Here is a 15,031-nt window from a genome sequence, read left to right as displayed (position 1 = left end):
TCATGAAAATTATGGTCTCTAGAGAGGTCACAAGGTTTTTCTATTATCTGACCTAATGACCTAGTTTTTAAAAGCACGTGACCTAGTTTCGAAATTGACCTAGAAATCATCAAGGTGAACATTCTGACCAATTTTCATGAAGATCCATTGAAATATATGGCCTCTAGAGAGGTCACAAGGTTTCTCTATTTTTAGACCTACTGACCTAGTTTTTGACCGCACGTGACCCAGTTTCGAAACTGACCTAGATATCATCAAGATGAATATTCTGACCAATTTTCATGAAGATCTATTGAAAAATATGGCCTCTAGAGAGGTCACAAGGTTTTTCTATTTTTAGACCTAATGACCTAGTTTTTGACCGCATGTGACCCACTTTCAAACCTGACCTAGATATCATCAAGGTGAACATTCAGACCAATTTTCATGAAGATCTATTGAAAAATATGGCCTCTAGAGAGGTCACAAGGGTTTTATATTTTTAGACCTACTGACCTAGTTTTTGACTGCATGTGACCCAGTTTCGAACTTGACCTAGATATCATCAAGGTAAACATTCTCACCAATTTTCATGAAGATCCATTAAAAAATATGGCCTCTAGGGAGGTCACAAGGATTTTCTATTTTTAGACCTACTGACCTACTTTTGGACCGCATGTGACCCAGTTTCAAACTTGACCAAGATATCATCAAGATAAACATTCTGACCAATTTTCATGAAGATCCATTGAAAAATATGGCCTCTAGGGAGGTCACAAGGTTTTTCTATTTTTTGACCTACTGACCTAGTTTTTGATCGCACGTTTTGAACTTGACCTAGATATCATCAAGATGAACATTCTGACCAACTTTCATAAAGATCCCATGAAAAATGTGACCTCTAGAGTGGTCACAAGCAAAAGTTTACGGATGGACGGACGGTCACACGCACGGACGGATGACGGACGCCACGCAATCACAAAAGCTCACCTTGTCACTTTGTGACTGGTGAGCTAAAAAAAAAAACCATAAGCACAACCAATCAAACAAGCTTGGCAGAGGTCTATACAAGGATGCTACAGACCAAGTTTGGTGAAGATCCATTAACTGGTTCACAAAAAGGGGTCATTTAAAGTTTTCTTCTTTCTGAGAGTTCTGTTGGCCCCGTATGTTTGAAAAATATGGTTGATGCCAAGCAACATCTATATTAATGACTACTTCTTATAATCTATCAGTCTTGTTATTTACCTGTTCAATCTCCTCCTCTGAAACTTTCTGTAGTGGGTGCTCTTTAAGGAAAGCAATATGTGCGGCCTGATTAGCTACACTCTTCTGGCTGGGCTGGTTCTTCTTGGAGCCCGGCGTGATCCCTAGCTGAGCTTCTGTGGCATTGTAGGCTGCATCGTGATGCAACATGATCAACATTTCACGCTTCACCAGCTCTTCGGCCTGTTTTGCAAGAATAAGTTTTTCTTTTTTAAATACATTCCCTCACATGAATCATTTAATCAAAGTTATAATTGCTGGACTCAAGTTTTTTTTTGACAGAAATGAAAGCATATAATCTTCCTGTGAAATCTTAGTCTAAGAGACTACTTTTCTTGCTGGTCAATATTCAAAACCATTGGCCCTTGGTCTTTGTGACCTTAGACCAGTAACTTTAGATTTTTGACATGCAAGCCATTCAGAAATTTTGTATAACTCATTAAGGACACAGATCGCATTTATGCGTTCATTTTATCTCTTATCGAGTACCGCATGTCCTATTTATCCGTCAAAAGATAACAGGCATGTATGCCGAGGATCGCATAAATGCGCTATCTGCCTGATAGTACTGCATGCTGCGTGACGTGATTTTACGCTAGTAAGAGTACTAACGATTGGACTGCTGTCAAAGTCAACTAATTAAATATTTTTCACTAAAGATTTATAAAACCCGGAAGCGATCGAAACTATCAAAATATTTATTATTTAAGCATGAATTTTCAATATACTCATCACTAAATATCGCAACTACAAAGTTATTTCTAGGTATTGCCTGTTTGATTTTCTCATTCTAATATACTGCAGAGTCTTTCTTTTTCATTCAGTATTTCTAACTTTATCAAATAAAGCATAATTTTGTTCTTTTATAATGTCATTTGCTTTAAAGTTCAGCGGTAAATGATATTTGAATAAATATAAAATTATCAAATAATGGCTGTTTTTCTATGTCAAATCTTTCTTGAATATTGCAATTTTCCATATTCGTGTTACTTCAGTAGGCCTGTGGAACAATTTTGCAAATTAAAATAATAGTAAATTAAATTTTTTTGAATAGATCATAAATTGTAGTATCAGATGTAAAAATATCAGTTTTATTCATCTGATATAAACAGATGTTTGTCCCTAATATTAATCAAAGAATGCCTAGATCTTATCGATTATTGATTATCAGTGAAAATCCACAGGCATACAAAGCAGATAAATTGATAAGTGGCTCAGGAATGTATCGAAAAATTGATGCCAGTAATTAAGCGGCGATATGGCTGCAGGTGTTAATGAGATAATGCAAACCAATACAGAGAACAGCCTCCTCTTGCAAATACCAAGTCAGAGACCTCTAGATCAGTTATGAAGGTTTCACTAATCAGCTATAAAAGTATACTAGTAACATGTGCAAAATGATCAGTATTGTCAAAAGAAACAAGAGCTGTCTCCATAGGATGACACATGCCCCCGATGGCACTTTGAATGAATAGTTATGGCCGATGTTAGAGTTTAGGACCTTTGACCTACGGACCTGGGTCTTGCGCGCGACACATCGTCTTACTGTGGTACACATTCATGCCCAATAATTTTAAAATCCATGTATGAATGACAAAGATATGGACCGGACACGCCCATCAATACACTATCATGAAATATGACCTTTAACGTCTAAGTGTGACCTTGACCTTTGAGCTACGGACCTGGGTGTTGCGTGCGACACGTCGTCTTACTGTGGTACACATTCATGCCAAGTTATTTGAAAATCCATCCATGGATGACAAAGATATGGACCGGACAGGATTGCACTATCATGAAAAATGTTCTTTAACGTCTAAGTGTGACCTTGACCTTTGAGCTACGGACCTGGGTCTTGCGCGCGACATGTCATCTTACTGTGGTACACATTCATGCCAAGTTATTTGAAAATCCATCCATGGATGACAAAGATATGGACCGGACACGAATGCACTATATGAAAAATGACCTTTAACGTCTAAGTGTGACCTTGACCTTTGAGCTACGGACCTGGATCTTGCGTGCGACACATTGTCTTACTGTGGTACACATTCATGCCAAGTTATTTGAAAATCCATCCATCGATGACAAAGATATGGACCGGACACGAAAATTGCGGACAGACTGACAGACCGACAGACGGTTCAAAAACTATATGCCTCCCTTCGGGGGCATAAAAAGAAAGTTTCTAAAGAAAAGGAAGAAAGCAGCATATATATATATATATATACCTTCTGTAGGTCAGTTAAGAGAGGGTCTCCGGGTCCTACATCTCTCAAAATATTTTCATTGACATCATATGGTCGTGGAAGGTCTCTCTGTACAGAGTGAGACTGTAACTTCAATTCTTTCTCCACTGAAAGTATTACAAAGAGAGTAAATATATAACATACAATGAATCTAAATAACGATTACTGAATGATAAACCATACTAGGGTTAAGTAAAAGTCCACAGACTCACCAAGGTTCTGGAGTCAAATTTTGGAATTAACACAAACACTGTACATGTATATAGCTTCATTCCAAATATTTTAATTAAGAACAAAGTTATCAGAAAAATTCAATTTAATATCTATTTGGACCAAAATATATGAAACTTAGAGATGACTTTGAGATGCTATGAAATCATTTATATTAATGGGGCACTAATTATCATGGATTCCGTGGTAGTGTCAATCCATGAAATTACATCTCAAAAATTCATTTTGTCTTCCAACACTGAAACCCCAGGATTCATATTTGCATAAAACAGCTTGTTTTTGACCAGAATCATGGAACTTTATGCCCTCAAAGTTAAATGATTTTACAGTATTGTATCTTCCCTTATTTACTTATATGCTCAAACAACAAGTAAACAACTCTATTAATGCAAGGAGAAAACAAACAAGAAATATATAGGTGGGTGGGGTACATACTTCTTGCCCTTTTATCTGCTTCAGATCTTGCATCAAGTTCTGCCTGGTCCTCAATATACTGATGCTGGTCTCCAGCTTCATCTAGGTCCTCATTCATGTCCTCGGGAACCAGAATCTCAAAATCGTTTTTCGGCTGTGGTAGTCCAGCTAACCCTCGCCTCAACTGATCTCTTGGGTCTTGCTGAAATAAATGAAAATACACTCAGTTAACCTTAACCCTCCTAAATTTCTAAAATGGACTGGTCCATCTTTCAATTTTGGCAGTACTACTTATTATTCAAAGTGGTGTTCTGAAAATTTACTGACTGAATAGCGATCAATGCAGACCATGATTAGCCTGCATGGATGTGCAGGCTGATCTTGGTCTGCACTGGTGGCAAAGGCAAAATCAATTGTAGCCAGCAGGCTGAAGGTTAAAATAATTTTGCTTTTATAAATTTATCACATAATAGCTAAACTACAAAACAAAACTGACGCTGTGATATTCGTACATTGTAGTCCACATCCTAAACAAGCATTTATTGTTTTGAAAGCACAACTTTCACTCTAGATAAGCTAGAACCCAATAAATTGCAGATAAAATAAATAGACTGTGTGACTTGCACTTCTAGATGAAACTTATTATGCCCTTTAAATTTATCCCTAAATCAATCATTTTAACAGTATTTCTTTTACATTAAATGAATAATAATCCTTTATAACAGACAAAGTTTCACACTAAGTTGGACAATCAACTTGTACAAACTGTCATACAAAATATTATTTTCAAGCGGGATCAAACCCGATACTTCTACATTTGTGATTTGAGATTGTAATGGGCATTAACTGAAGTACTACCCCAAACTCGGAACAAATTAAACTGTTGGAAACTATGGATATACCTGTTCAAAAGTTCCTGATTCAAAGTCATCCCCCTGATTAATGTTAAGTTTATCTCTCATAGGTGTTCTCATGGGCGTGACACCAGGTTGCCCATTCTGTGTGATCATAGGGGTCATTCCATGTGGTGTCATACCTGAAAATGACAAAAAACTGTGTCATACAAAAAGGTGATGAGACATATTACAAGAGCTGTCACAGGAGACAGCGTGCTTGACTATTTCGATGCTGGATAGTGAAACTGGGCATATCTGAGGAAACTAGAGCTATCACTGAAGTGTTTAATGACTCCAATTGTGGATGAAGATATTGCACAATAGCCTGAGTCTATGTCAAAAATATCAACTTAAAGTAATAACAGAGGTAAAGATAAAATGTATCAAAACACTATATAAGTATATCCTAAGCAAAAATGGGCATAATTCATTAAATATTGGTGCCAGAGTTATGCAGCTTGTGTCATATAGTGTGGGTGATGATGCTGAACAACTGTTTTAAGTTTGAATCAAATCCATTCAGTAATAACAAAGACAGAGTGAAAGTGCATCAAAACTTTAACCTAAAATTCTAAGTAAAAAGGGGGAATAATTAATAAAAGATTGGTGCCAGAGTTATGCACCTTGCATCATATGATAAGGGTAATGATGTTGAACAATTGTTTAAGTTTGAATCAGATCCATTGAGTAATAACAGAGATAGAGTGAAAGTGCACCAAAACTTTAACCTGAAATTCTAAGTAAAAAGGGGAATAATTCATGAAAAATTGTGCCAGAGTTATGCATCTTGTGTCATATGATGTGGGTGATGATGCTGTACAACTATTTTAAGTTTGAATCAAATCCATTCAGTAATAACAGAGGTAGAGTGAAAGTGCACCAAAACTTTAACCTGAAATTCTAAGTAAAATGGGGGAATAATTCATGAAAAAATGGTGCCAGAGTTATGCATCTTGTGTCATATGATGTGGGTGATGATGCTGAACAACCATTTTAAGTTTGAATCAAATCCATTCAGTAATAACAGAGGTAGAGTGAAAGTGCACCAAAACTTAAACCTGAAATTCTAAGTAAAAAGGGGGAATAATTCATGAAAAAATGGTGCCAGAGTTATGCACCTTGTGTCATATGATGTGGGTGATGATGTTGAACAACTATTTTAAGTTTGAATCAAATCCATTCAGTAATAACAGAGATAGAGTGAAAGTGCATCAAAACTTTAACCTAAAAATCTAAGTGAAAAGGGGGGATAATTCATGAAATATTGGTGCCAGAGTTATGGCCCTTATGTCAGATGATGTGGATGATGATGAGGAATAAGTATTTCAAGTTTGAATCAAATCCATCAAGTAATTACAGAGATAAGTTGAAAAAAGAGAAAGTGCACCAAAACTTTAACCAAGGTGGGGACGCGGAAAGACGCCGACGCTGGGGCGAGCAGGATAGCTCTCCTTATACTTCGTATAGTCGAGCTAAAAATGCTTGAAAACGTACTATAAAGAAATTTATTTCAGTGCAAGATCACAGTATTTTTCACCAAGTGAACATGACATTCAATGTTTTCAGCATCCTCTTACTGGCATCTATTCATATATAGAATAATTGTAAATTGGGTTTAACCCTATAAATACTACACACTGTTTACTTACATTTCTTGCACTCTTTGCAAATACAACTGGACTCTTCTGTTTGTAGTTCATATGCATTTATTTTCTTAAATTAGTTTTTGAAATCTGCCCTTGATGTAAACAATAAGCTGCGTTCAATAAACGCTTGATGCCCCCAATGGCATCCTTGTCGATAGATTTTGCACCTAAGTCCAAAACGGTCAAGGTCAAGGTCAAGGTCAAACTGAGGTCAGGTGATGTTTGAAGATGAGGAATGGTCACAGGTTACATCTGCATTAGTATCAAGTCATTCTAGTAAGGGGTATTGATGCTAGACGAAACGGTCCCATTTGGTTAACCAAGAGATGGCCCATATAAAGCAACCTAAGTCCAAAATGAGGTCAAGGTCAAACTGAGGTCAGGTGATGTCTGAAGATGATAAATGGTCACAGGTTACATCTGCATTAGTATCAACTCATTCTAGTAAGGGGTATTGATGCTAGACGAAACGGTCCCATTTGGTTTACCTCGTATGGACGGACGAACGAATGAACGGATGAACAGGACAATCACTATATGCCTCCCGCATCAGTAGATGCTGGGGGCATAAAAATGGTTGAAGACATACAGAGGTCATGTGACTTACAACTATGTTCTGCATTCATGACAATAAGCTACACTAATCTCTTTAATTAAATGTGCACCTCAATCAAGAAGAGTTAATGATATTTCATTATTTAGCTTACCTCCCTCTTCCCCAGGTCCTGGCGTTCTGAAAGGTGTTCCGAGCACGGTGTTGGGGGTCTGGATGTTCCTCTGCTGGGGTGTAGCCCCGCTGAAGTCAGAGTTATGCAGGGGTGTATTGAGGCCTCCCTTCAGAGGTGTGTCAACATTTGTAAGAGCCATTATGTTCTGGGCTTCCTGCAATACAGAGATCACACTTTCACTGTCTTACATTCATTTATTTCTATTAAAAGATGCAATAATGTGAAATCATTAATATTCGTGGGGGGCTAATTTTCGTGGATTTCGTGGTTGTGTCAATCCACGAAATTTAGTCCCAACAAACAAGAAAAATTCCTATTCATTTTATGTTCAAAAGCTGAAATCCACGAATTCATATCCCCATGAAATTGCCATTTTGACCAAAACCACGAAATTTCATGCCCATGAAATTAAATGATTTCACAGAATCTTAAGATTTTTTCAGTCTATAAATTATCAATAAAGATTTATTTATCACATTTGTACTGAATCAATTTGTTAAAATAATGTTATATTTAAAGCACTAATGAGGGTTTAAACAAAGTTATATTAAAAATACTAATGAAGGGTCAATATCCCTGCAAACAGTATCCCTATAGAATTCTCTCTTCTTAAATACAGCAAATAAGGTATTGTTTCACTAGACAACTGCATAATCATAGTATAATAACTTGTTAAATAGGAAATCAAGCCAAATTTTTTTAATCCACATTGCTTTCCTCAGAATACAATTTTACTTAATATGAAGACAAGAAGTGTACAATTCAACATGAAAGTTTTTGCAGCTATTTTTTGACTGACAAAGTTACAAACTTACCTGCATAAGAACATCAGAAGCGAGGGCAGGTGTTCTTGGTGTTCTCAGTACAGAGCTACCTGGTGTGACTGAGTAGTCCTGTAACAAACTCTGTGTAGCTCCATTCTGCATGCCAGACTCCTCAGCTTGGGCTCGAGCATTCTCACTGGCGTATCCTACCTTCACCACCTGTAAAATACTTCCAAACTTATCACTCTGGTACATTTCTATCAAACTTACTAAGAAATATCAAAAGCAGTCAATAAATCAGGTTTTACATTGATTTTCATTCACTCATACAATATCAAAAATTTCACTCATACAATATCAAAAACAGAAATAACTAACTACAAATAGATGCATTGATATATAGCACCATTCCATAGTCTACAATTATGATTTATTTATTTCACTTTCTCATTCCACTGTTTTGTAATTTATTTTGAAACTAAACATATATATGTGTCACTAATAAAGATTTCATATACATACCATGTCACAACATTTGTAATGATCTTACTAAAAATAAAAAACATAATATTTGATCTCGGCAACTGTTTTACAAGAATAATGAAAAGTCTCCTAAACAAGAGCTGTCCATAAGACAGCCAAGCTCGACTATTCGAAATATTGTCCCAGAAGCAGGAAAATATTACCCAAAATGTTAAATATAAAAAGAGTTTTAAGTTCAAAAGGGGACATAATTTGACCAAAATGCATATCAGAGTTATGGGACTTGCTGCTATCAACTAGTTTTATAACCCCGAAGACACATGTGAAGTTTCAATTCAATATCTGCATTAGTTTTGGAGATAGTAACTTGCATGTAAAACCTTAACCAGAATTTTCTAAGTCCAAAGGGGGGCATAATTTTCCCAAAATACATGTCAGAGTTATGGGACTTGACCCAGTGGGGTTGGTTATTGACCTAGAAAAAGAATAAATAAGTTTCAAATCTATATGCCTTTTAGTAATAGCTGTATGTACTTGCACGCAAAACTTTAACCAGAATTTTCTAAGTCCAAAAGGGGGCATAATTTGGCCAAAATGAAGGTCAGAGTTATGGGACCTGCTGATATCAACTAGTTTCATAACCCAGAAGACACATGTGAAGTTTCGATTCAAAATCTGCATTAGTTTTTTTTGGAGACAGTAACTTGCATGTAAAACTTTAACCAGAATTTTCTAAGTCCAAAAGGGGGCATAATTTACCCAAAATACATGTCAGAGTTATGGGATTTGACCCAGTGAGGTTGGTTATTGACCTAGAAAAAGAAAAAATAAGTTTCAAATCTATATGCCTTTTAGTAATAACTGTATGTACTTGCATGCAAAACTTTAACCAGAATTTTCTAAGTCCAAAAGGGGGCATAATTTGGCCAAAATGAAGGTCAGAGTTATGGGACTTGCTGCTATCAACTAGTTTTATAACCTCAAAGACACATGTGAAGTTTCAATTCAATATCTGCATTAGTTTTGGAGAAAGTAACTTGCATGTAAAACTTTAACCAGAAATTTCTAAGTCCAAAAGGGGGCATAATTTGCTCAAAATACATGTCAGAGTTATGGAACTTGACCCAGTGAGGTTGGTAATTGACCTAGAAAAAGAATAAATAAGTTTCAAATCTATATGCCTTTTAGTAATAGCTGTATGTACTTGCATGCATAACTTTAACCAGAATTTTCTAAGTCCAAAAGGGGGCATAATTTGGCCAACCTTTTAGTAATAGCTGTATGTACTTGCATGCAAATTTTTAACCAGAATTTTCTTAGTCCAAAAGGGGGCATAATTTGGCCAAAATGAAGGTCAGAGTTATGGGACTTGCTGCTATCAACTAGTTTTATAACCCCGAAGACACATGTGAAGTTTCAATTCAATATCTGCATTAGTTTTGGAGAAAGTAACTTGCATGTAAAACTTTAACCAGAATTTTCTAAGTCCAAAAGGGGGCATAATTTGCTCAAAATACATTTCAGAGTTATGGGACTTGACCCAGTGAGGTTGGTTATTGATCTAGAAAAAGAAACAAGAGCTGTCCGTAAGACAGCCAAGCTCGACTATTTGAACAAGAGGGCCATGAAGGCCCTGTATCGCTCACCTGACCTACAGACGTAAAGATCATTAAGATTAACATTCTGACCAAGTTTCATTAAGATATGGTCATAAATGTGGCCTCTAAAGTGTTAACTTGCTATTCCTTTGATTTGACCCCGTGAACTAGTTTTTGACCCGACATGACCCAGATTCGAACTTGACCTAATGATCATCAAGTTTAACATTCTGACTAAGTTTCATGAATATACAGTCATAAATGTGGCCTCTAGAGTGTTAACAAGGTTTTCCTTTGATATGACCTAGTGACCTAGTTTTTGACCCCAACTGACCCAGATTTAAACTTGACCTAAAGATCATCAAGATTAACATTCTGACAAAGTTTCATTAAGATATTGGTCATAAATGTGGCCTCTAAAGTGTTAACTAGCTTTTCCTTTGATTTGACCTGGTGACCTAGTTTTTGACCCGACATGACCCAGATTCGAACTTGACCTAAAGATCATCAAGTTAAACATTCTGACTAAGTTTCATGAATATACAGTCATAAATGTGGCCTCTAGAGTGTTAACAAGGTTTTCCTTTGATATGACCTAGTGACCTATTTTTTGACCCCAACTGACCCAGATTTAAACTTGACCTAAAGATCATCAAGATTAACATTCTGACAAAGTTTCATTAAGATATGGTCATAAATGTGGCCACTAAAGTGTTAACTAGCTTTTCCTTTGATTTGACCTGGTGACCTAGTTTTTGACCCGACATGAGTCAGATTCAAACTTGCCCTAAAGATCATCAAGTTTAACATTCTAAGTTTCATGAAGATACAGTCATAAATATGGCCTCTACAGTGTTAACAAGCTTTTCCTTTGATCTGACCTAGTGACCTAGTTTTTGACCCCACCTGACCCAGATTTGAACTTGACCTTCAGATCATCAAGATAAACATTCTGACCAAGTTTCATTATGATATGGTCATAAATGTGGCCTCTACAGTGTAAACTAGCTTTTCCTTTGATTTGACCTGGTGACCTAGTTTTTGATCCTACATGACCCAGATTCAAACTGGACCTTATGATCATCAAGATTAACACTCTGGTCAAGTTTCATTAAGATAGGGCCAAAATTGTGACCTCTAGAGTGTTAACAAGCTTTTCCTTTCATTTGACCTGGTGACCTCGCTTTTGACCCCAGATGACCCGATATCGAACTCGTCCAAGATTTTATTGAGGGTAACATTCTGACCAAGTTTCATTAAGATTGGGCCAAAAATGTGACCTCTAGAGTGTTAACAAGCTTTTCCTTTGATTTGACCTGATGACCTAGTTTTTGACCCCAGATGACCCAATATCGAACTCGTCCAAGATTTTATTGAGGGTAACATTCTGACCAAGTTTCATTAAGATTGGGCCAAAAATGTGACCTCTAGAGTGTTAACAAGCTTTTCCTTTGATTTGAACTGATGACCTAGTTTTTGATCCCAGATGACCCAATATCGAACTCGTCTAAGATTTTATTGAGGGTAACATTCTGACCAAGTTTCATTAAGATTGGGCTAAAAATGTGACCTCTAGAGTGTTAATAAGCTTTTCCTTTGATTTGACCTGATGACCTAGTTTTTGATCCCAGATGACCCAATATCAAACTCGTCCAAGATTTTATTGAGGGTAACATTCTGACCAAGTTTCATTAACACTGGGCCAAAAATGTGACCTCTAGAGTGTAACCAGTCAAATTGTTGACGACGGACGGACGGACGGACGACGACGGACGACGGACACAGGGCGATCACTAAAGCTCACCTTTGAGCACTTTGTGCTCAGGTGAGCTAAAAATTGTCACAGAAGCAGGAAATCATTACCCAAAATGTTAAATATCAAAAGAGTTTTAAGTTCGAAAGGGGACATAATTTGACCAAAATGCATATCAGAGTTATAGGACTTGATGCTATCAACTAGTTTTATCATCAAGATTAACACTCTGGTCAAGTTTCATTAAGATAGGGCCAAAATTGTGACCTCTAGAGTGTTAACAAGCTTTTCCTTTGATTTGACCTGATGACCTAGTTTTTGACCCCAGATGACCCAATATCGAACTCGTCCAAGATTTTATTGAGGGTAACATTCTGACCAAGTTTCATTAAGATTGGGCCAAAAATGTGACCTCTAGAGTGTTAACAAGCTTTTCCTTTGATTTGAGTTTCATTATGATATGGTCATAAATGTGGCCTCTACAGTGTAAACTAGCTTTTCCTTTGATTTGACCTGGTGACCTAGTTTTTGATCCTACATGACCCAGATTCAAACTGGACCTTATGATCATCAAGATTAACACTCTGGTCAAGTTTCATTAAGATAGGGCCAAAATTGTGACCTCTAGAGTGTTAACAAGCTTTTCATTTCATTTGACCTGGTGACCTCGCTTTTGACCCCAGATGACCCGATATCGAACTCGTCCAAGATTTTATTGAGGGTAACATTCTGACCAAGTTTCATTAAGATTGGGCCAAAAATGTGACCTCTAGAGTGTTAACAAGCTTTTCCTTTCATTTGACCTGATGACCTAGTTTTTGACCCCAGATGACCCAATATCGAACTCGTCCAAGATTTTATTGAGGGTAACATTCTGACCAAGTTTCATTAAGATTGGGCCAAAAATGTGACCTCTAGAGTGTTAACAAGCTTTTCCTTTGATTTGAACTGATGACCTAGTTTTTGATCCCAGATGACCCAATATCGAACTCGTCTAAGATTTTATTGAGGGTAACATTCTGACCAAGTTTCATTAAGATTGGGCTAAAAATGTGACCTCTAGAGTGTTAATAAGCTTTTCCTTTGATTTGACCTGATGACCTAGTTTTTGATCCCAGATGACCCAATATCAAACTCGTCCAAGATTTTATTGAGGGTAACATTCTGACCAAGTTTCATTAACACTGGGCCAAAAATGTGACCTCTAGAGTGTAACCAGTCAAATTGTTGACGACGGACGGACGGACGGACGACGACGGACGACGGACACAGGGCGATCACTAAAGCTCACCTTTGAGCACTTTGTGCTCAGGTGAGCTAAAAATTGTCACAGAAGCAGGAAATCATTACCCAAAATGTTAAATATCAAAAGAGTTTTAAGTTCGAAAGGGGACATAATTTGACCAAAATGCATATCAGAGTTATAGGACTTGATGCTATCAACTAGTTTTATAACCCCGAAGACACAAGTGAAGTTTCAATTCAATATCTGCATTAGTTTTGGAGATAGTAACTTGCATGTAAAACTTTAACCAGAATTTTCTAAGTCCAAAAGGGTGCATAATTTGCCCAAAATACATGTCAGAGTTATGGGACTTGATTCTGTCAACTAGTTTTATAACCCCGAAGACACATGTGAAGTTTCAATTCAATATCTGCATTAGTTTTGGAGATAGTAACTTACATGTAAAACTTTAACCAGAATTTTCTAAGTCCAAAAGGGGGCATAATTTGCTCAAAATACATGTCAGAGTATGGAACTTGACCCAGTGAGGTTGGTAATTGACCTAGAAAAAGAATAAATAAGTTTCAAATCTATATGCCTTTTAGTAATAGCTGTATGTACTTGCATGCAAAACTTTAACCAGAATTTTCTAAGTCCAAAAGGGGGCATAATTTGGCCAAAATGAAGGTCAGAGTTATGGGACTTGCTGCTATCAACTAGTTTTATAACCCCGAAGACACATGTGAAGTTTCAATTCGATATCTGCATTAGTTTTGGAGAAAGTAACTTGCATGTAAAACTTTAACCAGAATTTTCTAAGTCCAAAAGGGGGCATAATTTGCTCAAAATACATGTCAGAGTTATGGAACTTGACCCAGTGAGGTTGGTAATTGACCTAGAAAAAGAATAAATAAGTTTCAAAGCTATATGCCTTTAAATGATAGCTGTATGTACTTGCATGCAAAAACTTAACCAAGGTGTGACGCCGACGCCGACACCGACGCCAGGGTGAGTAGAATAGCTAGACTATTCTTTGAATAGTCAAGCTAAAAAATCAGAAATTCTAGATAAAATACTTCAGTGACCTACCTCTTCCAATTCAGCCTCTGAGATCTGGGGTGATGGTAATACAAGTTTACTCCTTTTCTTAATTGGCTCCTGGAAACTGCAAAACAAGAGGACCATGATGGTCCTGAATCGCTCACCTCTTCCCACATGACCCAGTTTTGAGTATGACATCGTTTTTTCTATTATTTGACATAGTGACCTAGTTTTTGAGCTCATGTGACCCAGTTTTGAGCTTGACCTAGATACTATCAAGATAATAATTCTAACCAATTTTCATGAAGATCCATTGAAAAATATGGTCTCTAGGTTTTTCTATTATTTCACCTATTGACCTAGTTTTCGAAGGTACGTGACCCTGTTTTGAACTTTACCTAGATATCATCAAGGTGAACATGCTCACTAATTTTCATGAAGATCTCATTAAAAATATGGCCTCTAGAGAGGTCACAAGGTTTTTCTATTTTTATACCTACTGGCCTAGTTTTTGACCGCACATGACCCAGTTTCGAAACTGACCTAGATATCATCAAGGTGAACATTCAGATCAATTTTCATGATGATCCATTGAAAAATATGGCCTCTAGAGAGGTCAAAAGATTTTAATAATTTTAGACCTACTGACCTAGTTTTTGACCGCAGTTGATTCAGTTTCAAACTTGACTTGCTAGATATCATCAAGATGAACATTCAGACCAACTTTCATACAGATCCCATTTAAAGTATGGCCTCTA

The 15,031-nt window shown here is 36.8% G+C and overlaps 1 protein-coding gene across 1 annotated transcript; it reads right to left on the bottom strand.

The window, feature by feature from the left end:
• Nucleotides 1-1,185: 1,185 nt before the first annotated feature.
• Nucleotides 1,186-14,417, bottom strand: LOC128552347 (cell division cycle 5-like protein). Its single transcript, XM_053533375.1, has 7 exons — nucleotides 14,322-14,417; nucleotides 8,225-8,392; nucleotides 7,389-7,563; nucleotides 5,042-5,175; nucleotides 4,161-4,341; nucleotides 3,477-3,601; nucleotides 1,186-1,428 (listed from the first exon to the last, which is right to left on the bottom strand). The coding sequence occupies exons 1-7, from the start codon at nucleotides 14,415-14,417 to the stop codon at nucleotides 1,201-1,203; spliced, it is 1,107 nt and encodes a 368-aa protein (XP_053389350.1). The 3' UTR covers nucleotides 1,186-1,200.
• Between the last annotated feature and the right edge of the window lie 614 nt (nucleotides 14,418-15,031).

Source organism: Mercenaria mercenaria, unplaced genomic scaffold, assembly GCF_021730395.1.
Source record: "Mercenaria mercenaria strain notata unplaced genomic scaffold, MADL_Memer_1 contig_2398, whole genome shotgun sequence".
Taxonomy (NCBI): Eukaryota; Metazoa; Mollusca; class Bivalvia; order Venerida; family Veneridae; genus Mercenaria; species Mercenaria mercenaria.
The sequence above is the reverse complement of the archived record's forward strand: the minus strand, read 5'-3'. Positions and strand labels throughout refer to the sequence as shown.